Here is a 27,246-nt window from a genome sequence, read left to right on the forward strand (position 1 = left end):
CACTCACTCACTCTGTTAGACATTAAACCTGGATTTAAACACTTTTTCTCCCCCTCCCAGACAAGTTTCCCTGTTCAAAGTCACAGTGTACGTATACTTGGGGAGGTGGTACAGAGGTGAGAATATGCTGAACTACTTTGGACAAATTTCAAATGGCGTCCAGTCCCTTGAAGCGTGATAATTTTATTTTATTCCAAACTTGATGAAAACATACCTTTGTGGAGCAAAAACTGAAAAGGAAATATGCAACAGAATACTCGACTGCAGAAAAATGGGCGCCTGAGTCCTAAAAGTGGCGATAACATGAACGGATTCGTGCGTGAAGACCTCAACACCGCGAATATGAACTGAGCTGAAAGCTTACTGTAAATTGTTTAGCGTGAAATTTCGTAGATTTTATCTTGTTCCACCCACGACCATGAGAACCTCGCTATGGGGCCTCTCAAGACTTTTAGGAACAAAGTGATAGTTGGATGGAGGTTTAGTGTTAATTTTGGTAAACCGTGAAGAGCCCCAGCTAAGAGGACATCGTATAGACGACGACCAATCGACTGACGACAAGAAGAAAGCAGTATGTTGAAATAAGCGGTTTATCATCTGGGACAGAAGGTAACCCCTCTTCCTCTTATTGTATGGCATTAAGTGTAGAAATTGCAACATATAATTATAATAATTTAAAAATAAGCACCCTTTAAGATTTGGCCATCCGTTCGGAAAGTGTTCGGAAAATGTCACATGCGAAAGCACATCGTCTTCTAGGTGAGGTGAGTTCTGGTGTTCGCCATATTTTCCATGCGATGACACATACAAGCTGATTTAATCTGTGCAGAAATGACTTTAGTCAGTCTAACATCAGAACTTGCTATGGAACTGCTGAGTACATAAAGAATGATTTAAATTATACTGAAATTACATAGTGTATAGATTTAATGTAAATAATGTGGAAATTACTGTAACAGTTCTTAGCCATCCAGTTCCAAATATTCATGTGGTTGGTATCTATCGGTCAAAAACTGTTAGAATTTCACTGTTGATTGAGGCTCTTACTCATCTCCATAAGTCAGTATTAACAAAACCCACAGTTCCTACTCTATTACTTGGAGATTTCAATATTAACTTGATGCAGGAAACTGTGGAACAAAAAGCTCTCAGAGCATTTCTAATCACAAACAGAGGCTACACACAGTTGATTAACCAGTATGCTACTGACTTCCATACACAAATAGATCACATTTATACAAATGTACCACAACATGTGCAATCTGCTGGTACACTGGAGTCATACTATAGTGATCACAAGCCTATATACATTTTTCTTCAACCTGTGTAAATATAATATAGTTTATGTAGAAAACTTTGCCTAAACACCTGAACCACAGTGATACAACAATTAATGTAAGACCTATAAGACTAGAACTGAAAAGGTACTTTTTTATAAAGAAAAGGAAAAACAAAAATATTAGATACCATGCATACATATTGCTATCATTTGCATAATAAAGTACAGAGATTTGAGAAGCAAATTCATACATATGTCTAAGAAAATGCATCTTTGGGTGTAAGGATGGAAAACTACTACAATATTGCCAAAAAACCACTGAAAATGACAAATCCAACCTCAAGCACAACACAGAACAAGGTAAGTTATTAACTTCCATTTGCAGGCGAGGCATTAGGGAAGAAAAGGGGAGAGTATCCAAAATAATACAACCAGATGATTAAATATGTTAAGTTAAGTTACATTGTAACCCATTATTTTTCTGTGTTATAGACATCTGTATTTCCTACTCTCAACAACTGATGCTCAAGAATGGAAACAGCATCGACTCTGGAGTATCTGCAACCACAATGATTATGCAAGTAATAAAAACAAGATGGTAACAATGCACTTGGTGTTGCTATGTCTATAAATCAGGTTACAGCTGCAATAAACTGAAACACTTCATTAGGAAATGGCAAGGCCACAAGTAATCAAGTGCTTACTTCATGCAAATGTGACAACAACAGATAGCTATACGAATTTTCCTAAAAACACCAAGATACCCAACTGTTAATCTTCTCTGAAGACAAAGAGAAGAAAAGGAACATTGTTGCCCACAACTATATCAATGACTATCTCAACAGCATATAATAACAAAGTTGGAAACTCATTTTACAACTCCAGCTATTACTATACAGGTGTACCCACAAAAAAAACTTTAGTAGACCTCAACATCTCCTTGGAAATGAATGGGCCTTGGAATATGAATATACATGGTGATTCCATGTTGCGGACATTACATTCAGAGACTTAACATTCTAAACCCCAATTTAAATATCAAAATGTTCAACAATGGTGTTAAAACATATCTAGAAAATACCTTTAGTGTGCCCTTTACACCAAATAAAAAGATGCTTTAGTGAGCTCTCAAGACCTTGAAGATATGAGTTGAACAAAGTGTGTTGCGGACATTTCATTTCAAACAATCACTTTTTAAAGTAACGTTCTTTAAAGAGAGTTTTTTTGTGAATCTTTAACCTTGAACAGAAAATAAGTATGCTTTCAAAACATGGCAATAATTAAATTTTTCACCTATCAAAAGAAAATTCCTTGAAACATCGTTCCAGTGATCTACAAACAAAAGTTTTGAGTTGAGGACATTACATTTTTGGGAACATAATTTTTATCGTTTCACTTTCCAAAGAAAGCCAGATGTTACCTCAAGGGCGCCAAAAACTCATACCATGAGGTTGCTCTAAGGAGCCTTTGATTTTGTGTAATTTTCGCGGGAAATAATATTACCTTCTCTCGCTACGCCCCGTACATTTACGAATCTTCTGCCTTTGGCTGAACTTACGCTTTCTTCGTTAATTCTAAACATTACTCATGGTTAAATGGAACCAAAGGGAACCTCAAACCTTGGAAATACTTGCTTTCTGAATAGTGTCTTGGAAGGTCTGCTCTCAGTGACATGTTTTTCCGAAGGGCTCGCTAGAGTGCAGCACAATCGCAAGAAGTGCACCTCATCCAAAAACATAAACTAGTGGCCAGACACAGGCATGCTACCCATGCAGGAGTTATTTTTTTGGATGTGTGGGTTGAAATGGGACGCTTAGTAACTAATTCTGGTGTCAGAATAATTGTTGGTAATAATAAACTGCATTGACACCACTCTTCCAGCAGTACCCTCCACAGCCCTAATTTGAACTCATCACGCAACGCTCTTTCTAACTTTACGGGACGAGACCACGTAACGAACTGCTCGTAGGCTATAATAATGATCACTGCCGCCTCTTCACCAGAGACAAAACCGCAATCATTATTCTGGCCGTAAAGGGCCACAATCAGTCATTCAGTTTGGTTTTTCCGGGCAGAAAGATACAAAATAGGCGTTACGTTGCACTTTTTAATTGGCTTAAAGCAATCTGGTGGACATAGCCTAGGAACGAGGATGAGTTTTGTTTTCCGAGCGAACTTAAATATATTTATTTAAAGCACAAACCTGGTACTGTAAATCACTGTCTTCTATTGTTATCGTACTGATGAAAACAAGAACCCTCGGGAACAGTAAAAGTTCATTGTCGTATGTAACCTTTGGCGATTGGATCTATTAATAGATTAATATAGGAGTGTATAGCGGACGAAAGAAATATACTTTTCTGACAAAAAAAAAACTTTTGGAAATCACTGCCACGTACCTTAGCTTTCAATCAGTCAAAAAACTTGCGGTGCATAAAATGCCTTCAGTGATATATCGTTCTGGGGCAGAAAAAACTTCTGAGGTTTGTTATTAGATGTAAGCAGCAGAAGTACTTATAAACAAAGTCATCGCGTTCACATGCAAATTTTTATTGAGCGACCCCGCATTTCCTCTAGCAATTTTAGTATTTCCAAATTGTTGATGTCATGGATGACATCAACTTGTTCCAAAGTCTTAATCTCCATAACTCTCCATGTTAACAAATAATGAAAAGCTCACTGAGACAGAGATTTAGCTAAAACAGCAACGCCTTCAATTCGAACCAATTCAATTCAATCCGCTGAACCGCAGGTCCGGCCAGAATATAGGCTCCGTGTAGCCTCTTCAACAGATAGTCGCCTCAAAATATTTTTCCATATAATTTTGCAGTGGAAAGCTCTATATTATCTCCAACATCCTCTGGACAAGGATTTTTTCCGGTCTCCGTTCTTCGAACAAGTGAAAATAGACTGAGCGAAGAAAAAGAGTACCGTTTTTCAAAGCATAACAACGCGTGCTTCATAATTGGTTGTTGCCTACCTGGACTTTGCCCTGTGCGCGCCAATGAACAATTGGTTCATGCTTTAGCGTGCACTATCGAGTTATGGAGCACGCGGGAAGTTTGGAGAGCACGAAAGAAGCGTAACAGTTGCCCGAGGCGATAGCCGAGGGCAACTTGAGCTTCTTGAGTGCTCTTTAAACTTCCCACGTGCTCCATAACTCGATAGTGCACAGCTGAAAGCATGAACCAATTGTTTTAGAACATAGCCGCTGGAATTGTGCATCAAATCCGACGCGAAAAACGGACAACAATATCAGTTGAAGCGAATCGTGACGGTGCTGATACCGAGTCTCCTTTTCCGTTGTTTTTCTCTTTTTCTGCCTCATTTAAGAACTCTAGCCCAAGGGAAAAGGTCGAAACATTGTGTTTGTTTTCGGACTAGAAGGCCGAGTTTCTGTTTGTACCTATTATTGTCGCGAAATATATTATTTTCCCCCGCGCTAACAATGGCCGCTCGCGCGAAAAAAAAATTCCTGGCGAAGTCGGATTTGCTGACGCTATCAGCGTGCACTATCGGGATTTTGAGCACGCTTACGAATAATGAATTTGATTGCTCGACTCTGCTAGCTATGTTCTAAATACGTGATAAAGTGCAGGTTGTTTACAGGGAATTGACACGCGATGGGGTAAAGTCATAGGTAGCTAAGAGCGAGTTTTATTGGTACAAAACGTCTGAGCACGTGAGAGTTGCGTGGAAAATTGACCCACTGTACTATTATGTTCCTTGTCAAATATTTTTCTGTAAAGCAGAATTATGTCATAAAAGTTACGTTATTTACTGGAAAATGGCATTTCACCTGAGAAAGTCTAGTCCACATTGGCGATTAAAAAGTAAACACGCAATTGTAGCGGGAAAGTGTCGTTTAAACAATATTTAATTCGTGGAGAACTTTTAAAAGCAAAAGAACGGATATTTAACATGGCAGTCGACGCAAAAAATAAATATAACTTGGTGGTCTTTTCAACGTTTCCCAAGAGAGCAGTCACGGGGCAAAAAACAAGATCATCAATCCAAATTAGTTTAACACAAACATGCACGTTTTAACTTGCAAGTGGTAGAAAAAATTCCCTGACGACCTTTCTAATCCCGTCAGATCATAGCGATAGTCCTCACGAACGACAGCCATTACACTGGGTAGATGAGCTCATAATTCTTGTAGATGTCATTCTTACCGTGTTCTTTCAGCGAAATTAAAAATGGAGTTTACGTACAGCAATGAAATATCCCTCAGTCGAGAAAACGAAATAAAGTAAGCGCAGAACTGCGTCAACACTTAGTAAACCTCACCTTTTCTTTAATTATTCTTCGACTTCAAAAGCGCGAAATTACGAGAGCACTAGTTTAACGGCCATCTCGTTATGTCATTCTTAATTCGACTCTGTAAGCGCGGGATTTCAGATGCTCTAGTTAAACGACCATATCATTTTATCATTCTTCGACTCCAGGAAAGCTTGAATGCAGGACCGCTGGTTTAAATGTCCTCTCTTTTAACATTATTTTTCGACATTGGGATCGCCGGAGCAATCCATTCTTAAAAGTCAATGGCGACCGGATGTTTTGAAGTTGCTCCCATCAACAACTCAAGCAATATTTGATTCAAAAGTTTTCTCATATTCCACTCAGTCCCTTTTAGAACGAAGAATAACCATAGTCGTACGTTGATCTCCACTACACCGCTTTCGCAACAAGACTAATACGTTTCCTTGATCCTCGAACCGCTCTCCCCAAGTCACGCGTTGATTCGCTGAAATTTGAAGACCTGTCAAACCACAAAAAATACTACAGTCTGATTGGTTTGTGATACACCAAATAATTGCGCCAATCACATTGCTTTGAGATACACCAAAACAAAGATGCGCCGATCAGATTACTTAGAGATACTCCAAATTGCGCTGATCAGGTTACACTACACCAAAATTAATACACCAATCTATACGTTAACGTATAGTTTTTTGTTTTTTTTTCTAAAGTAACTCAAAAAGGTCACGCAAGCAAGCAAAGGCCTGGGCACAAATTCAGTAGGCTTGGCTACTGAGTTGAGCCTGGTTTCTAAGCCCTTCAGAAAGTGATCCCAAAACATTTTCGCGTAGCGATTATACACTGAGCCCGCTATACTTCTGGTCAGAATCGGGAAAAAAGTAGCAAAATCATGGCAGAGTAATGCACTACCTTCGTCATATTCGTTAGTCACGTAGTCTGAAATGTTTGATGGCTCGCAATCTGGTTAAGTCTCCCTCGATGTAGCAATTAAGTTGATTCCTCACTAAAGAAAAAAAATATATATTAATTATCTTTTTTCAACATTGCTTAAAAGTTCTCCAGCAATGTCGAAAAAATACAGTAAAAAAGATAGATCACAGTGGATATTTAAACTAATTAATGAACTAGGCTCTAAATTAGTTATCCAGTTAGTAAAATAATTACAAATGTTTTCTTTGCTAATTAATTATTTACAATATTTTCCTCACAGGCGGCGCGAACAGCGCACAGGCTACAGCAGCCCGGAGTAAGAGGCCGCTTGTAAAGATTTAAAAATTAACAGGTTTAAGGTAAGTTGATAATTAAGACTTATGGCGTAGCAAAGGCGGGGAAAAAGGAAAGATCTTCACCGCTGTTGATTGAGCACAAGGCATTTTTTGAAAGACCAAAAGTTTTTCTTCGTATCAAGGTCACTCCCAAAGATTCTGACCTGGACATCTCTTTTTTTCAGGTTGATGATTTGATTAGGACTACAGAGAGAACACCAGAAGGTAGCACGGTTTCTATTAAACCGGCACCAGTACATTATAGTTGCTTTTAGGTAGTTTGAAAGGGAATTGCCCGTGGAGTGATGATTAGTGGAGAAGGGGAAGTATATTGATGTCAGAGAGACAGAAAAGGGAGATTCAAATAGGGTGGTGAAATTAGGGGAGAAATAATTCCAGATTTTCACTACCCTGTGGCATTCTAAGAAACAATGTTCGATTGTTTCATGCTTATCACATATTGCGCGCGCATTTGTCGCTATTTGTGTAGCCCCAGGATTTTAACTGACATCGAACTCGAATTACTCAATGAATCAATAACCAAATAATATCATTTTCTTGTTCTCGATTAGCTTTAGCCTAGATCTGCGCCACACCCAGGCTCAACGGTTGATGGGACGGCCTACAGCGGACTCCCAAAAACCAGAGGACGTGGGTCAGTGCCGGGTGAACGGGATCGAGGAGTAAGAGATAAAGATTCTTGCTGGTCAGGAGGTCGGGCAAGGTACCGGCCTTTTGATGCAGAGAGCGAAAATTATTCAGGTAGATTCGATAAGAGTTAGAGGAAGAAGCTGAGCAGAGGTAAGAGTTGCTAGGGAAGCAGAAACGAGGATCAAGTGTAGTAAGTTTGTGACCTAAGAAATAGCGAGCTAAGTAAAGTCATTTACAAGTGCCAAAATTATCCCAGAGGCTAGAAAAGGTAAAGAGGCGTAGACTAGCGCATTTGACTATAAAGTAAACGATGTTGAGGCCTGCAGATGTTGGGGGCGCACAACAACGGTCACGGCTAACATTTTTCATTTTGCCTTTGCAGATAAATGGCCAAACGGGTGTCTCAAACTTATCATGCACCCAGTGGGACGGAGGAATAACTTTGGCAACATGCCACAGGCGGCTGGCACCTAAAACATTTACAATTAGAGCTCTACCCAGAAAAGAAAGACCTCTTTGCTTCCAAAGATTTAAGACTGTGCTAAGTTTGTCAAGCCTAGCACGCCAATTATCATGATCGACACTGACTAGGCCGTTAGAAAAGAATACCCCTAAGATTCTCATCTTACCCATTTTATACCGAAAGGGGAATCTATCCTCGTTCACCATCTTCCAAGCCACATAGCTTCGGTCTTGGAAGTGTTCAATTTGGCACCCGAATCTTGTTCAAATTTGTAGACTACCCTAAAAAGGTACACAAGTCGTATCGTGGGTATATTGAGAAACTTTGTATTGAAGGCCTCCAGCTTCAATAGAAAGCTTCAAAAGATTTACATTTACGGATCTGAGTGGCTAGAACTTCCGCAACTAAAACATACAAAACAGGGGAGAGGGGGCAACCCTGTCTAACACCCCTCTAAAGAAAAACAGGGGTGGGGACAAGGAGCCGTTAATAATAATTCGGGAAGAGGCTTTAGAATAAAGAAGGTTGACCCAGCCACAGAAGGAGGGGCCAAAACCAAACTTCAGCAGAACGCGCATCATAAATTCGGAATTGACACGATCAAAGGTTTTTTCTTGGTCTAGAGAAACGATGATAGCAGGTTCATCTGTCTTACTTATCATATCGAGGGTATCGCGTAACAGCCAAATTGGAAAAAATAGTGCGGCCGATAACGCCACATCATGTTTGGTCTTGGTACAATGGTACTCATAACTTTCTTTAGTCGATTTGTAATAACCTTAGATGCTAGTTTATAATCCGAATTCAGACAGGAAGTTCGGACGCCAGTTTTTCGCAAGGCGTTGATCGTCTTTTTTATGAACAAGGCGTAGGAGGCCCTCGTACTGGCTGTCTGCGAGGGAGCTAGCAAGAAAGGCCTCGAGTCTTGTTGTGAGGTTTCTGCCAGTCTCACCGATGTAGGAGGCTTGGCAGTCGGAACAATTGATCTTATAAATCGTTCCCTGTCTGTTCCTCGGTTCGTCTTTGTCTTTAATGTTGGTTAGTGTGGTGATGGGTTTGTGGGCGACGCGGATATTGAAGGGTAGTAAGATGCGCGAGATGTTTTCAGACATGCCTTTTATATACGGTATGGTTGCTATAGTCGTAGGGGTTGCGGTGTCGTTTGTTTCGGTAGTGGTAGTGGGTCGGTGAGTGTTTCGTCAGATGAAGTCGTTGTTGTAGTTGTTCTTCGTAAAAACACGGCAGAGACTGGCAGAAACCTCACAACAAGACTGACTGAACACAGACGGGCGACGAGGAAAGGTGATGTCAGCAATCACATTGGTGAACACCATCGACTTACCAACCACAACATTGACTGGGACTCTGCGCAATGCCTAACCTACAGCACTGACTATTTTCAACGACTGACTCTGGAAAGCTGGTTTACTAACTTACAACAGACTCCCCTAAACAGATGTCAACAACTACCCGCCCCATACAAACGACTCATTCACGACATAAACATCACAAACGACCGAAAAAGAACGACCTAACTTTACCGACAGATCGAAACAGACCAATCACGACCGACTTACGTCACTTGAATCTTACAGCCAATAACATCACGGCAAAACCAACCGATCATTTCACACGAACTGGAATAAGAACATTCTACTGACAACAATCATTCACTTGACTCTGATGATGACAGACAGGTTGTCGAAACGTCAGTCACTATCACCGACAACAGTTCTTCTCAGGACTACACTCACCCGGACGATCAGACTACACCTTCACATGTTACCCCCGGGTTCAAACCATTTACTGAATGAAGACTATATTCAAAAGCAAGATATTCAAAAACAAGACATACCTTGGAACACCGTGGGGCAGTTCTTACCCCAGAACTTCTCCTCTCTCCTCTTCCTCTTACCTTCTCCTCCCCCCTCCCCTTCCCTCGCCCCCTTTCTCCGGCGTAAACCAGTTAGGCATTGCCCATGTAATTGCCTGGGTACAAAGTTCATCCATTCACGCTATACTTTGTCATTTCAAAAAACAGTTAGTTGATTTTGTATTAGACAGCAAAGAGTGTTTTGAAAATATTCACAATTGTAGCAAGGAAGATGTCACTTAATAACCAGTAGCCATGGCAATGGTATTTGTCGTATGGATTATGTGCTTCTTCTCGGGCGATGCCATTTCTTTGTTAAGATAGAGAGAGTGATGTTTGGGGACCGGAAAAGTAAATGACAAACTTCCTTTACTCCCCATTCTCGAAAACAGTTTGAACTCTTAAGTTCACTGAAGAAGTTCTTGGAACATTTCCGTTCCTCACGAAAACCACAGCATTAATTTTTTCCTCGAGAAATCTTTGTAACTAAAACAACCTTTCGTTATCATTCTTTATTCATTAGCAGAGGCACGGCGACCAGTCAATTACTTAAGCGGAATAGCATAATAGAAACGCTGAGGCAAATAGACTGTTTCTATTAATGCTGCTGCTAGTCCTTAAAACGCTGAAGGGGACTCTCACTGTGAAGTTACACTCTGTAAACCATCTTAAATGACATAAGAACGAGTGTAGCATTTACTAACAATAATAAACAATGTCACCATGCTTTGAAGGAATAACTTACAATTGAATCTACGGCAAGGTCCAAAATGCTGACTTTAGTAGTGATTTGTTTCGTTCTTTATTTGAATTTTACTTCATAAAGTGGAACTGGGTCGGTTTTTATTTCACACTTGAAGACATTCCAAACAATAATAATGATAATAATAATAATAAAAAACAAAAAACAAAACCAAAAAAAAAAAAACAAACATACAGATGTGTTTGTTAAGTATCCCCTTAGTTTAACAGACTCAAGGGGCATTTTGTACTGATGTGGGTCTTGCAACTGTTTATCTCGCTTACAAATTTACCCAGTTGCTGGAGAAGCGATGTGAAAGACTTTACCTTGAATGGGCAGTGGTTGTTTGCTTGTCGTTTTGTTAAGATATTTACCTAAATGATGTGCCTAAATGATGTGCCAAATTGATCAAACTCACCCCGTATAATTTTTGCCACTAGTCGCTCAAGTCAGTATAGGGTAGTCGTATGACTTGAAGGGCTGGATGTTCTCTTTTAATAACCAGCTTAAGACAATCTCATTAGATATAAAAAGCGGGAAAATTGATCATTGCTTTTTAGATGAGATCTCTAAGCTTTATTCGGCCAGTAAAACCATGAAATGTCTCTTGTTGGCTCTTTGATCTTCTGCCAAACTGCTATGCCGCGTAAACAACCCCCAAAGGCGATTTTCTAATTGCAACTATTTGCAAAAAAGGACCCCTTGAAATAAAATAATGGGCACAACTTATCTACAAGATGCCAAATAACTTTATTCGTATCTTACTCAAAGCAATCACGGACAACCCGTTACCCGTGATCAACTACATTTCCGAAATGGTCTATTCTCATCGGCTAGGTTTCCTGTTAATTTCGGTTTCCCCAAGTTTAATCTTTATCTCTCCCTTTTGACGCTACGTTTTAAGCACTCCTTGCTGAGTTCAAACCACTTAATTAATTTGGAGGTTTTCTTGCATCACTGTTTTGTGAACTTATTGTACAGGTTAGATATTGCTATGAGCACTAATGAGTCCAGGCCCCGGTTGTTCTTAGAGTGGATAACGCTATCCGCAGCATAAATCGCGATTCGGTAAGAGAGTGCAGTAATTTCGGCCAAAAATTATTCAGCTGGTTAGTCATTCGTCCGTAGCAGCGTTATCTGTCCTTTGAATATCCATGGCCGGGTCAATGCTATTGATGGAAATGAATCCGTCGATGCGTGCAGGATTACTTAAAGTACGTATTTTTGATTGTGGGAAGTGAGTTAAAATATTTCGACTCAGCGTGGGTAGGTGAGCAAGATATGAGATCATACATTACAGCAGTGGCCTCACTAAAATTAAAATTGCCTGTTTAAAACTATGGAATCATACGCCATTTGAGTAAAATTACCTCTCTCATAATTCTTTGCTACGTCTTTGCACAAGCAAGTTACAGGGCTGACCAAATCTTCAGGCATATAACACAACTGTGAAATGATTTCGAAAATTCCACCCAAACATGAATAAAAAAAGCTTATGCACGAGAATTCATATCACAATCCCTAGGTTGATGCGTGAATTGAGCACTTTAACGCTTTCTTTATTCCTCGTGATGCCATGGAACAGCAGTTAGCAGAGAAAAATTTCCACTGATGCCCATTAAGAATGATACAGCCGTAGAAAGTTGACTTTTTGCTCTACGGGATCTACTGTCTTGTTTAATTTATCACTTAGGCATGGGGAAAAATAAATTATGGAAGATTAGGATAATAGAGAAATAGTCAGGTTATTTTATCCAAAATATTTCCTGTTGTTCATTATGAAATTGTTCGTGTATATTGAAAAATAAAATCGGTACTTGTACTTGTTTAATTTCAGATTGGAAAATGTAACCTGTAGTATTATGACAGTGCGCGACATAAACTTAGAAAGGTCCTTTCTCCTGAGTTTATGAACCTCAGCTTTTTAACATTTTCATACTCCTCTACAGTATTTTAGTTAGTCTGAATAAAAAATGTCTTGAGGAAGAAGTTGGAAGTTTGCTCCGAGCCGAGAATAAAAACTGGGCCTTTCTGCGCCAGAAGCGATTTTCACTCGTAAGAAGTTTACTTTATTGTTTCGAAAAAAAAAAAAAAATTAAATAAAAAAAAAGGAAGAAGGGGCTTTCGTTTACTTTTACACTATAAAAGATTCATAGGCAAAATTGAAAAGAAATTCATGTTCTTTAACCGAAATGCACTGGGTCGCTTTTAGAGAGACTTGCGGATTTAGTGTCCAATTTTCACTTAGAGCACATCGTGAAAGCTCGCCGGCCCGCCAACCATCTTTAGAATTCATGGAATTATAAATTTCTTCTTTTTGATTTAGTAATTGACACACGATTGTTTGGATAGTTATTTTGATGCAGAATATATGCTTTGAAAACTCATTCATGCAAATTCCAAGAAAGCTTTTTCTCAGACTGAAGCGGTAATAGACTTATTCAGCGAGACGTGAACACCAACAAACGGAAGGAACCAATAGTGACCATCTGTGCTGGCACGAATCACGCGCGTCATTTCATCGGCTAACACTACATTTTACAGTAATTGGAAGCAAGGGTTAAAAAAAAGTACACACGCATGAGAAAATCTGAATCGGTACCGTGTCGAAAAAAGTTTGATTTATAATTTGTGGAAAAATCATGCAATTTTACACAACTTCGACTCAAAACGTTCCTCTAGTACCTGCTTTTATGGTCATAATTTGCATGATCGAGTAACAGACTTCGTATACGCTTTTAGCTATATCTATCTTTCCTTTATATTAATGTTTATTAAATTTCTCCAACTCAAGGGGATAAGTGTATATCAAAATTTAAGCGATAAAAATTTCGGTCATCGTGGTAATTCAAGAGCACGGACTGTGATGGTACCTCTTCACTTGGTCCATAGAATGAAAAACTGAGCCGTGTTCTTAGAATGCACATACGATTATTCGCCTGAAGAGGTGGTTTTTTATAAATAGTACAGGATGCGCAATTCAATACTGAGGAATCACTTAAATCCTCGTACGTGGGCCACCACGGCTGAGATGGCAGCAAACATCTTCAGAATTTGTTTTGATTTGATAATCGATTGACCAATTGGTGAGATACATCATAGGTGGTTTATTTGATATTTTTTACTTTTTTTTTTTCTTTGTCGTTATTTTGATCTTATTTTTGGATTGTTTTGACTGGATTTTCCTTGGATTTACTGTTTTCGCATTTTTTTTTCTTCGTACAGCTCTGTGAACCGGATCCCATGCACGCTAAATTTTTGGTCTAATTTTATAGTTTTAATCTCTCTGAGATCTTAATTATCATTTTTTGGGAATAGGGGGGTGGGGAGGAAAGGGCCATCAAATATTTTTACCATTTTATTATTATATTACTTTGTTATTATGTTTTCTTTTTAGATGTTCACAGCTTTAGTATAAGAAAAACCAATAAGGTTTTACGACTTCAACGGCAATAAAATTAGACTAAGTTAGACTTCTTCTCCTATTCTTCTGCCTTGATGAATACCTCCACCACTGACAATATGAAAAATTGTCAATTGTTGACTTTTTAAATCTTAAGGTCTGATTCTAATTTCTATATTTTTGGCTTCGGTACATTTTCTTATCAAAAGTAGACACAATTTAGTGTTGGAATAAAAAAAAAGATCCCTCTCAAGCTAGTACGTTTGTGTATTCTCATCACTTAATAGCTGTATAATGTGTTGATATCAAACAGAGAAGGTATTTGTTGATCATCCCTGGCAATTTCGGGTTAATTAGTTGAAAATTATTTTCGACATTTCGATAAATCAAATTCCTTATTTTATGACTGTCTATATATATGAGAAGAAATTGTGATGGAATATGTCATATTTAAATGTCGCAATTGCTTGAAGATGTTTGGCATTGTGTAAAAAATATATTATAACAAACCTAGCCACAGCAACGATTATTTTTCAGATGAAAGTCAGATCGAGGCTCAAATAAATATTCCTGTGGGTCAATAGTAATGATCGTTCATCGTCAAATTCCAACTGAGACCAGGGTCATTTTTCAAAAATCTCACTGCGCAAACAAAAAAAAAATGATAGACCGTTTTGCAACATAGGTTACATGCGAAGGCTTCACGAAGTCTGAAATGCCCGTTTCCTGATGACTTTTTACACGGCCTGAGGACGAGTTTGAAGTTGAAATTCTCAAGACACTCTTTTCTAACCGTTGCAAAATCAGCTAGTTTCCCAGTCTGTAGCGAAGAGTGAAGAAGGCTCTATAACCCTTTCTGTATCAATAGCGGAATTAAGTCAGGAAGGTCCGTGCCCACCGCCCTCGATCCACTCCCCTCCCCTCCCTACTGACCATGCACCGACAAGATCGCACATTACTACCGTATTGGTTCTAGTTCGTTTTCTTCTTCTATGGAGATGTGCATCTGCAGCGAGTAAGAGCGGGAAAGGGAAAGAATGGCGTGGGCTGGTCGAGAAGTAATTGGCAAAGAAATACTTCATGTTTTCTGAATCAAATTTTGGATCAATTAATCTCGTGCCCAGATCCTACCATGTGATTGAAATATTGAACTGCTTGACCGTGGAAGGTCTGGGCAAGAGACTTTGCAATTACTGGATCCGAGCCTGATTAATGTATCGTTTTGTATCAAAACGCGTATAGTCCATATTGAATGGCTTCTAAAAGTCGTAGCTCAAAATCGGTTGAATGTTTGAGTCTAATTCAATAAAAAAAAATGTTCCTCTAGGTGTAATATCAATAACCTATTTACATCCTATTCCGCATGAAGAGCAAGGGCTTGTGCCATAAGTCTGTCCGCCATCGGAGATTTATTCTTTTTAGCTTTCTTTTCAGCAATAAGACACCTAGGAAAAAAGAAACAAAATCAAAAGCAAACAGTTAAAAAAACAACAACAAGAATGCAAAAAATAACGAAAAAATTAAACAAAAACGCGAACCGACGAAGAGGAGCTATATTCCACCATGTTTATTCAGATCAGCGTTTTCCTAGGAGTCCCAAAAGTGCTAACACAGCGACTCTCGATCCCAGTCTATCGCTCTCTTCCAAAGTAAGATGTAGATGTACCTAGCTGGGATTTACGAAGAAATCATGCAATCAAACAAAATGATGGTAAACAGAGTGCAATCCAAAAGCCTTTCAGCAAGTTGGAATTCGAAGACGCCTTGGTTAACGATTGCTTGTATTGGTCGTTTTAGTATACTTTAAATTTTTTAATTTCACAGGGGACTCTTGAATTCTAGATCCGAGCATCTTTTGAGAAAATGAATTAAATTCTATGGGCAGTAACTGACCATACTTCTAGACTCCTTAACTTGGCAGAAACGGAAACATAGCCCGTTGTGCTCTTTAATTCCATTATAGCTTTCTCCGAGTTTGATACTCTATTGAAAATAGTTTTTACAAATATTATGAAGAGATGTCACTTGTACTGATATAAAAAAAGTCCAGGAGGTGAAGAAAAAAAACTAAATAGTTACCTGGCAAATTGGTGATCCTCTTTGCGTTTAGAATGCATTGCAGCATTGATCAAGAACAACTCGTAAACATCTCGCTACAAATAGGCAAAAGCACACACATATTTCATGAATGCCACATCATCACTTGACTACAAGTAATAGAGCAATTTTCAATTGAGTGTTGAGAGGAATCCTCTATTGCATTGGCTTTTCTTTACCTCGCTCCGGGATTGGTACAGAAAACTCACACCACTCTCTCAACCAATCAGATGCAAAACCAACCAATTACGTCTTGTTGGTCCCCCGCGTTCTCCCGCGCTTTAGAGCAATTTGGTTGGTTTACTTTCAGTTCTTAGTGACTCCTAAGTGTATCTTGCCTTCTTCTGATTGCAAATTGTGATTACTTTGGTATGGCTTTACCACTCTCAATCAAAAGCGCTCTGATATAGTAATACTTAAGTGACAAAACACGCTTAATTATATTTGTATGGCAAATCACCATCAACGAAACATTTTTAAATTTGTTTTCTAAAATTATATTCATTAAGAGAATGGGCGTCTTGATTCTTACCTGAGCTCTACTGCCACCCATAAGGTCCACTTTATAACGAAGAGGTTTTAATAGAGCTACAGCCTTATCAAATTTTCCCTGGAAATAACAGGGAAAAAATATGCAATTTTTAATTCAAGCAAAGCACTGTTTACAGTAAATGGTTTGAGCACCATGACATCATGTAGTCTGGTCGTCCGGGTGAGTGTAGTTTTGAGAAGGACTATCGTGGGTAGTAATGACCGACGTTTTAACAACCTGAGCAGAAGTCTTTATCAGAGTCAAGACTTACGCCAAGGTTGTTGAAACGTCAGTCAGCAATACTGACAACAGTTCTTCTCAGGATTACACTCATCCAGGAAGAACAGACCAGTTGATCACAAAGCACTGTTTGTAATGAAAAACTGTTTTCGTACACTCACTTTATCAGCTTCCAAAAATGCCTCACATATGGCGAAACCAACCGTACGTGATACTTCACAGTTGGCTCCCGAGCCATCTCTAAAGATAAGAAACCAGAATAAAATTTAAAAAAAAAAGAAAACAAAAAAAAAAAAAAAAACAACAACTGGCATATTATAAAAGTGATCGACATGTGGTCGAATGGATATAGTTCAAATTTCCATGCTGCTCCTGACTAGGTGTTGACTTCAATTTGTTTTGTCCATTCGATTCCACCAGCGGTTTCTTTACCCTCCCCCCACCCCCCAGCAGACCACTGCACCTGTAGTTCACAGTACCAGTAGTGCACTGCACTCGTAGAGCACTGCATCGGTAGAGCACCGTACCCGTTGATCACTACAACGGGAGAAATCTGCATCAGTAGAGACCTGCATCGGTAGAGCACTGCATCGTTAAAGCACTGCATCGGTAGAGCACTGCATCGGTAGAACACTGCATCGGTAGAGCACTGCATCGGTAGAGCACTGCATCGGTAGAGCACTGCATCGGTAGAACACTGCATCGGTAGAGCACTGCATCTGTAGAGCACTGCATCGGTAGAGCACTGCATGGGTAGAACACTGCATCCGTAGAGCACTGCATCGTTAGAGCACTGTATCGGTAGAGCACTGCATCGTTAGAGCACTGCATCGGTAGAGTACTGCATCGGTAGAGTACTGCATCGTTAGAGCACTGCATCGTTAAAGCACTGCATCGGTAGAGCACTGCATCGGTAGAACACTGCATCGGTAGAGCACTGCATCGGTAGAGCACTGCATCGGTAGAACACTGCATCGGTAGAGCACTGCATCTGTAGAGCACTGCATCGGTAGAGCACTGCATGGGTAGAACACTGCATCCGTAGAGCACTGCATCGTTAGAGCACTGTATCGGTAGAGCACTGCATCGTTAGAGCACTGCATCGGTAGAGTACTGCATCGGTAGAGTACTGCATCGTTAGAGCACTGTATCGGTAGAGCACTGCATCGTTAGAGTACTGCATCGGTAGAGTACTGCATCGGTAGAGTACTGCATCGGTAGAGCACTGCATCGGTAGAGCACTGCATCGGTAGAGCACTGTATCGGTAGAGCACTGCATCGGTAGAGCACTGCATCGTTAGAGCACTGCATCGGTAGAGCACTGCATCGGTAGAGCACTGCATCGTTAGAGCACTGCATCGGTAGAGTACTGCATCGGTAGAGTACTGCATCGTTAGAGCACTGTATCGGTAGAGCACTGCATCGGTAGAGCACTGCATCGGTAGAGCACTGCATCGGTAGAGCACTGCATCGGTAGAGCACTGCATCGTTAGAGCACTGCATCGGTAAAGCACTGCACCACTGGTATCGCAAAGATCACCGGCGGGTTCAATTGAAATTTTTTTTCAGACGTTACTGCTTTTAAAAAGTAGTGTTAATTATTGTGAAGATTACTATCATAATCATTTATAAACTTCTTTCTTACCTAACATATTTTCTCAAGGAATCCAATAGTTTCATGGTCAAATCTTCATTCTTTGCCCCTAGCGTGCTCATAAGCATATGACTGTCATTAAATGCCTGCAGAAACCATGAGCAAGACTTGCGTTATATTAGATTGCCATCACTTGACGCGGAATACAAAGCAACAGCACTATCTCTTTCATACAATCCACTTACCAGAAAATGGTCATCGGCGTGGCTCTCCCAATACTGACAAAGCTGCTGCCATCTGTCACCAACGTCGACTCCTGCAAAAAAGAGGAAAAAAAGAGGTTTTGCGCTTTTTTGTTGTTGTAGTTGTTGTTGTTCTTTTTTTGTTGTTGTCTTTTTTTCAGGAGGGGGGTGTTTGTTTTTTCTTTGTTTCCTTGTTTGGTTGATCTAATACACTAGAACTAGCACCCTTTCGTTGCTTACTTAAAATATATTACAGGCCCATTAAGAGCGCTTTTCGATTTTATAGTGCCTTAAGACCAAAACCTAACTACAATAACCAATCAAAACAAAGTAAATTATTAAAGAAAGCCAGTAAAAACACAAAGTAAAAACAAGCAAACTCCCCAACCTGTTTAATTACTAACCTTCAAATTTTAATCTGTATAGGAGGGAGGATCCATCTGTCAGCTGAAAAGTGGCACTTGCTTTAAATCTCGGTACCATCTGCAAATAGGATAATTTTGTGCAATTTCCCAACGAACAGGACAAAAGCGAGGTAACTTTGGGTTTATCAACTGAGTTCATAATGTTAATTGGCCACCGCAAAAAAGTTTCAAAGCTGACGTTTCGAGCGTTAGGCCTTCGCAGAGCGTAAGTTTACTGCAATAAAATAAGAAAATAGATATCTTCTCCTAATGGCAGGTCTAAAACAAACGAACAATAATCACGCCAGCCAATATGAAAGACATCTTTAAAGGAAGGAAGGAAGGAAGGAATTAACCAAATAATAAAATTAAAGTTGCACTTGGATTTACCTCAGTGTCAAAGATGTTTAATGCTGCTTTGTAATCCCCCTGAAGAGTGACAACACAACTATTTTAGCGCAAAATAAAGGAAGAAAAAACAGGGTGCTTCTACGGTGGAAAGTACTCCTTTGCGTCATCACATTTGGTCGTTGGGGTTGCGTCATCAAAACGAAGTTCTATCTCTCCCAACAAGGGGGCAACTGCTTTGATCGCAAATCAGTAAGGAACTAAACTGTGACATAATGAAAATGCAGTTGCTCTCTGTCCACTCTATGGCTTCCTTGCAGAATTTCAAATCCCGCCTAAAAAGGGGAAAGCCATCAGTAATTCGAAGTTCATAGTTCACCGCCTTTTCAACTAAAATACAAACAGGACACAGACGTCGCCATTTTTTTTAATATTCCCCAGCAATTTGGCTGCTTATCGTGACCTTTATTAAGCTGGTCGTCATTAGAGAGATTTAGCTCCGCGTTTACGTGAAACGGAAAACGCCTGCTTGCCATCTCACGTTTCACGCAATTTAGCGCGAACCTTGTTGCTCATTTTAGCTTCGTGTGAGGTCACATCATGGTGGATTTGAAGGGGCCCTTGTATGACTTACGAGAAATACTTTTGCGGCCCTTTATCCACCAATTAACTTCTACATGTAAGAGGAAAAGGGGAAGAAAATCTAACGTGCACGGCAAACGCTAAACAGGTTACTTTCACATACAAACGGCAAAACGCAACCGGCAAACGTGAAAAAATTGCGGATAAAACAAGGTCACGGGGTCACTCTTGCCGTGTCAATCTTCACCTCGGGGTGCATGTTGAATGGAAATGATAAGCCGATGGCCACAGTACAATGTAATAGTTTTAAGCAAACCGCGTGTTTTGGGTCTCGGCATGCGATTTCAATTCTGGGAGTTGTACGATGACTTTGATTAGAGAATCGCTACCATAATGGCAGTATCCATACTCGAATTTTTAGCATTTTTTTTTCGAAAGGTTACGTTGCTCTTTCGAATCTGTATACAACGTGGACAGTAAATATTTATGTAACTTTTAACGGATGAGTTGATATTATATGATTTTCGTGGTATACCTCACCTTCATGCTAAACAGAAAAAGTGTAACCTGAAACCAGCTTCATGCACCATCTCTAATATTTCCTGTGGTTGTTATAAGCCTCAAGAAGTGGTATCTTTACTTATCAGTTACAAATACACGCCGCTGTTCGCTTTTAGTACGAGCATACCTTCTCAATATAGTACAAAGCCCAGTGCCAGAAGTTGTGACAGGCCAAAGACTCGCATGGCTAGCCAGAAAAAAGAGAAAGGTTAATCTCACTTTGTATAAAATGACTAGAACGCCACTCGATGCTTACGAGTATCGAGTGACAGCATAAAATCAGATGTTAGTCCATCTTTAAAATTTAACAAGTTTGCGGACGGTTTGGAATTTTTTGAGCGGGATTTGTGGGGCAACATCCAGAAATTTATCCAAAAGAAAAAGAAGATATGGAAGATATTACACGGCCGCGCGAGTGCTGTACGTATCTCTCATGAGTGAGCGAAGCGAACGAATCAGAGATACTTTCAGCACGAGAAGATAAAATTCGTATCTCCAAGCGGCCATGTACTGTTCTGTTTATTTTATAGATCCTGATGGAATTTCCACATAAAAGTGCAATTAAAGTGGTCACTTATCGAAATTGCCTGTCACAAACATGTTATGAAACTCGGATATGGAGTTATAGAGGAAAAATAAAGACAATAACACTTATAATTTCTGATCCAAAAAATGTCAAAATTCTAATGAAGAAGAGAAAATTTCCATAACAGCAAAAGTAGCCACGTTAGTAACCATGGCGACACCAATATCCTCACACGTGAAAGATAAAAGTATCTTCCTTGCGCGTGATAAAGATATGAATTTTTAGTAAAAAAGGAAAAATCCAGGTATTTCATCAGTATCTATATAATAAATTACCTTCCCTATCATCTAATAGATCAAGAAGTCAAATAAATTAAGTAAATCAATGTCGTACCTTCCAGTTTTCCATGGTTTTATTCATAAATTCAATCCCTTCATCCTGACGGCCTTCCATCTCCAAAACATGAGCCAAAGCATGTGTTGCCCACGTGTCTTTAGGAATTAGCTCCAATCCCTACGGTTTAGATATACATGGCTTTGTAGTTGATTTCTATCGCTTCGTGATTGGTCCAGAAAACCCGCGCCACTCTCTCAAACAATCAAATGCAAAAATAAAACCAATCACGACTTGGTCGCTAACGTTTACCTGCGCTTTAGGCAGTTTGTGATTGGTCCAGAAAGTTCGCGCCACTCTCTCAACCAATCAGATGTAAAGCTATAACCAATCACGATTTGGTCGCCAGCGTTTTCCCGCGTTTTTGATTTTACTTTGACTCCTCGTTGACTCATTGGCTCATTAGTTTCGCAGTGGGGTTTTTTTTTTTTCTTTCTTCTGTTTGGCCGTTGTATGGTGTTTCGACACGCAAATCGAAAAGCGCTCATTATGAAACCAATGAGGACAGAATGTATTGCATATGATACCACAAGGTTTATTGGGTTCCATTTTCGTATCCACGGATATTCTATGCCAATATGTGGATACATGCAAACGCGCATCTTTACTTGGGGGGTGGGGGGGGGAAGGGTTATTACAAGATTGTTTCGTATTATCAACAGAGTTCGTTATTAACAATTATTCGCCTCAGGTTCGGTGAATATCGTCGAATAATCCTCGAGACGAAGTCTCGGAGATTATTCGACAATATTCACCGAACCTGAGGCGAATCATTGTTTTTTACCATAAACTAGTTTCAGAGCTGAACAACAGAGAAAATTTCTAAAATCAACATCTTTAGTAACATTTATTAACATTTTATTTTAACATTTTATATAAACCGCGTGGAGCGGTTTATAGAGCGTCATATAAGAAACCGCGCGACCAAGCAGATTACTGGAAACTCTTTGCTCAGCTCTGAAATTATACTAATGTAAATTAGCCACCGCAAACAGTTTTTTAAAGTTTGCATTTCGAGCTTTAAACCTAACGTCAGCTTGACAAGCTCTTTACGGTGCCCAACCTACGCTATCAACGAAATCGATAAAACTACATTTATCGTTGCTTGATAGCTTATTCAATCTGTATTTTTCTCATAGTTTTTGTATTTCTTAATGACATTTCCATACTCCACTGAAGTGTTTTGTCTGTCTGTCTGTTTGTTTGTTTTGCTGTATTTGTCTTTTTTCTTTTTTGTTTGAGTTTGAGTCCAACTCTGGTCTATCAAACTCATCAAGATTGTACCTCACATAATGAGTGATCAATTCCACTTAAAAATTGTGCTGTTCTTGTGACACTGTACTAACAACACTGTGCTAACAAGTTTTCCCAAGATCCCAACTCGACAGAGGAAATTCTTTTAACAGACACTTAACAATTTCTAACTTCTTTGTTCTCACTTGTTTCAACAAATTACCTTACGGGCTTGTTTCTCTGCTTCTCTGTAGAAGTTTGTCTCCTCTAAACCAAAGGCATACATACCAAAGAGATACCTGCAGTTAAAGTAAATGCTATATATCAGGAAAATCACGTGGCTTATCATAAATGGCTACAATGACATTGCTTTTTGTTTTCAATTGTTACCTAGCACAATCAAGATACTAGATAACAATTTCCAACCCCCTAAAAAATTATTACACCAGCCATCAGAGTAGGACTAATTAAGTATGGGGTTTTATAGTTGCCTCATGGGTTACCAGCATTTATGGGTATTTTCTTAAAGAGCCTAGATGGATTTTAACAGAATTATAATGCCTATCACACCATAAAATTAGTCCAATTAAAGAGCTTACAAGGAAAACCTCAAACCATGTGATTGAACACCGTAATTTAACACATTAATTTTTATATTTAATATTTTCATATGTTACAAATTACAAGTACATTTACAACTGCCAGAAAAATATCAGATTTCATTCCCACAATTGTAAAGTCAATTTACATAATACTATGTAGGATTACTCATAGACAATATAATAATTTATTACATGACTCGGGCAGTAGAGGGCCAATAACTAAAATCAACCAATCAAAATGCTCTATTGCTGAATGGTCAATATTCTCTCAGTATTGGACCGGGCACTGTCCCAAATGGTCCCAAATGATACCACACTGAGTGTCCTTTTGAACTTCAGTTGTATAATAAATCTCTTATTAACCAAGCTTGCTCGGGACCGTACTGGAAGAATATCGGCCCTCGGTCTTTTTTTTACGGACCTCGCTACGCTCGGTCCGTACTGTCAAGACCTCGGGCTGATATTCTCCCAGTACGGCCCTCTCGCTTGGTTAATAAGATATATGAATCCAAATCATAGCCAAGTATATATTGTTATGATTTAATTTACCCATATAAAGGTATTTCTTGATTCCAATGTGGCAGCACTCTTGCTACACTATCTCTTATCCTGGCTTTGGGACCAAAAAATATGCTGTAATTTCCAAGCATCTTTAGTGCCAGTATGTCTGTAGGGTAGGCCATCACTATGTCATCCCATGTGTCTTGTGCTTTTGGTATATTTCTATAACAGTTATTAACAACAGGGGTTGGTAGGTAAAGTCTAAGGATTAAAATGCTAAGAGGCACAATTAAATTCTGTTTTGAGCTTTAATCCCAGTTTCCATAGCATGACGCAGCTAGGAGTATATTGTATTTATTGTATTTGACTACTCCCCCTTGGATGGGATGGTGGTCCATCCCAAGGTTACCCCCCCCTCCCACAGGGTTTCAACTTAATAACAACAGGGTTGTTATTAAGCTCCAGCTGCCTACAAAATTCAACGGAAAAGTTGAGATCCCCGCCTGGATTTTTAGGTGGCTATCAATTGGAAAAGCACAACAGGCACTTCTGAGGATACACAATTACAATCATTCACCACCTTTGAGCCTCCTAACTTAGAAATTTCAGCCAGCAGCATAGTTTCTTATCTACAACCTTGCATGTAAGCTTCCCTTATACTTTTCCAGTACATCATACCCATTAAGACTCCTTGGTGAAGAGTTAGGCACGGTATGAAAAGAAAGTGTTTTTAAACACTTAGGTTTAAAAATTTTGTGAGGAACACTGGTTAATTTACCATCATGATGCCATATTTCATGGTACCGAGCCCACTACATTAAAAAAAAAAAAAACTTTGGAATGAAATATTCCATTCCCCCTCTAGTTAAACCTAAAGATAAAATAAAAATCTCACTATGTACAGTGGAACCTCAAATAATGACGTTCTTGGTATAACAAACAATGCTGCAGCTTAAATAGCCCCGCTAAAGTTACGTTAAAATGAATGCCACAAAACCTTGATATAATGAACCCTCGATATAGCAAACCAATTTCCCCACAGTCCCTTGGCACTTTGTTAGAGCGAAGTTCTACTGAAGCATTGTTTTCTCAGTCTGTACTGTGAGTCATGGAAGCTCTCTTTCCCACTAGAATTATCACACTAGAGCCATGAATCCAAGCAGAAAAAATTGGTCTGTAACTTACATTAAAGACTTCAAATTTAGATATATGAAGTCATCAAACATTTGAAAGGAGAACTAAGCATATCTTACCCTGCAGCCAGTGCTTTTGCAGCATTAAAGTGGAGCATTTCTCTGTCGTTAAGTTTACCCTTAGAAGCTAATGACTGAGCAACATCCATAGAATTCTTAACTTCAAAGATAGACGCCACAACATGACCCATAGCTGATGTGAAAAGACAAAAGGTAAAAATCGGTACGAAGTCAGTTAGTACTAGTAGGCAAAACTGAAAACTATGAGCAATTCCTCCTTTTCTGAAAAGTCCATTCTGGGAGTGAAAATAAAAATAAGCTGTTCATTGATTTAGAACTTGTAATTTCAAGTAACTTAGTAGAGATCATTTACAACTGAAGATATTTGTTTATCATGTTGAATGGATGGTTGTTGATCACCCACTAAAAGGACACAATGCCAAATTGCAACTATAATCATGAACGTACGCGCCTGTGACAGCCAGACACTGATAATCTCGGCTATTACAGCCCTTAAGTATCTTCTGACACTTCACTTTTTGAAGCTGCTTTGCGTCGAAAGCAGCGAGTGGGATAGTGTCTACGAAGTCCTTCCAAAAGAACGTGAAGCGTACACGAGGGGTTACTTGGCGCTTCGCTCGCTTGTTAGGAAAAATTCAGCTTGTGTTGATGCGGGAAGCAGACAGCTTACGATCACAATTAAGGCTCTTAACATGTATTTTAACCACACTTCAAGTAACATACGCAGCAATGGTAAAGTGTTGTTTTCTAAAGATATATGTCTCTTGACATCACAGCAAAAGGTGCCAAAGATCGATCAATGCGTTACTTCTTTTGTGAACGCGCTCTAGTGCCTCTATCTTTTGCATTTGAAAGAAAGCCCCATGCGATTAAAACGATTAAGTAGACGTTACTTAAGATGAGAGATTTAATTTTACTCGCTAGGACTTCCAGAGTGCAAGTTAACTTCGTGTGAAGCAATAGTAACCCAATCAAGAAATTCAAGGGTGCGACATCTATTCATGGCGACCACCAATTAATCTTATATACGGCATGGCTTTAAAAACTTTTAATGTTTCCACCTTTTTACTCGTGTTCAATTGACCTGAATTTACAGTGAATGGTTTGAACCAGGGAATAGCAGTCAGTGGCTTAGGACATTTGAAATAAGAGTCAACTGGCTCTTCCTTTCACTCAAATCTTTAAGGGGTTGGTTGCCATCACCCAGAACAGTCTATCCCAGAGCCACCGTTATTCAGATGATAACACTTCATACTTTTATTATGCAACTGTCCAAAACTGTTATTTTGGATTTACTGTCTAGAACCTTGTCTGGCTCTTTGAGCACATTTGAGTCTCCACAAAATGACCATGGTAAGGTTTCCATGGATTAAAAATTAATAAGAATAGGAAGTTTGGGATTAGGAGGAAAACAACAAAAAAGACACCTTTTGATCAAACTGTGATATTCTTACTTTATTAAAACACAGGAATCTTTTGTAATTAATTGAATTGAAGGGAAACACACACCACAACATTTTAACTCAGCAAGAATGAAATTTTAACTTAAACAGAACTTAGGTGCTAATTTCCTTTAAAGAATTGGAAACAGTATTGAAAGATTTACAAGTAATGACTCAAAAAGTTTCAAATTGATGAAAAACACAGAAGTGAATTTGAGACAACTCAAACATTCCACCTTATTCCTAAATAGGAACCTTAACGCAGTCTCAAATCAATGCCTGCCTGCCTGCCTGCCTGCCTGCCCACCAAAACTCCAGCCAAACACTTACGCACCATCTCCAAACACCATAACAACCACCCTATTCCTCTTTACCCAAGTTAAAACCCTCACCCTAGCCTGTAATCCTCCCTGTCTCTAACCCAAACCCATTTAATCCCAACCCATCCCAACATTTTACCTTCCCAACCTGCCATGATCCTTTTCAGTTATAGCCGCATTTGTAAACCCCCGCCCACAATACTAGCTCTCCCTCCGTCCCAATCTGTTTCTTAGTCCTTACCATCACCACCACTCCACCACCCATACCTTCCACCCAAAACATTTGAGTTATCTCAAACCTACTTTGCTTTGACATCAGTCTGTTATATGGGAACAACATTCTAAATTTCCTCCTGAATGTCTGACAACCTCTAAATTAGTGTAATATGATATGATATATTCAAATATAAAGTTTTTACTTAATATATGCTTTTTTGGATCTAACTACATGCAGAATTGCTACAGAAGTCATTTAT

General features: G+C 39.2%; 1 protein-coding gene and 1 long non-coding RNA gene across 2 annotated transcripts; one reads left to right on the forward strand and one right to left on the reverse strand.

Annotated features, from left to right (window-relative positions):
* Positions 1-141: 141 nt before the first annotated feature.
* Positions 142-2,411, forward strand: LOC148737713 (uncharacterized). Its single transcript, XR_015996062.1, has 2 exons — positions 142-609; positions 1,772-2,411. It is a non-coding gene; the product is annotated as an uncharacterized LOC148737713 (long non-coding RNA).
* An 11,470-nt stretch (positions 2,412-13,881) lies between these two features.
* On the reverse strand, positions 13,882-25,394 carry LOC148737714 (tetratricopeptide repeat protein 38-like). The gene is made up of 13 exons (XM_088748223.1): positions 25,048-25,394; positions 23,843-24,016; positions 22,915-22,990; positions 21,459-21,578; positions 20,667-20,726; positions 19,439-19,477; positions 19,049-19,127; positions 18,648-18,718; positions 18,454-18,548; positions 16,970-17,048; positions 16,569-16,646; positions 16,019-16,092; positions 13,882-15,384 (listed from the first exon to the last, which is right to left on the reverse strand). The coding sequence occupies exons 1-13, from the start codon at positions 25,176-25,178 to the stop codon at positions 15,294-15,296; spliced, it is 1,167 nt and encodes a 388-aa protein (XP_088604349.1). The 5' UTR covers positions 25,179-25,394; the 3' UTR covers positions 13,882-15,293.
* Positions 25,395-27,246: the final 1,852 nt, after the last annotated feature.

Source organism: Stylophora pistillata, chromosome 2 (assembly GCF_964205215.1).
Source record: "Stylophora pistillata chromosome 2, jaStyPist1.2, whole genome shotgun sequence".
In the NCBI taxonomy this organism is placed as follows: domain Eukaryota; kingdom Metazoa; phylum Cnidaria; class Anthozoa; order Scleractinia; family Pocilloporidae; genus Stylophora; species Stylophora pistillata.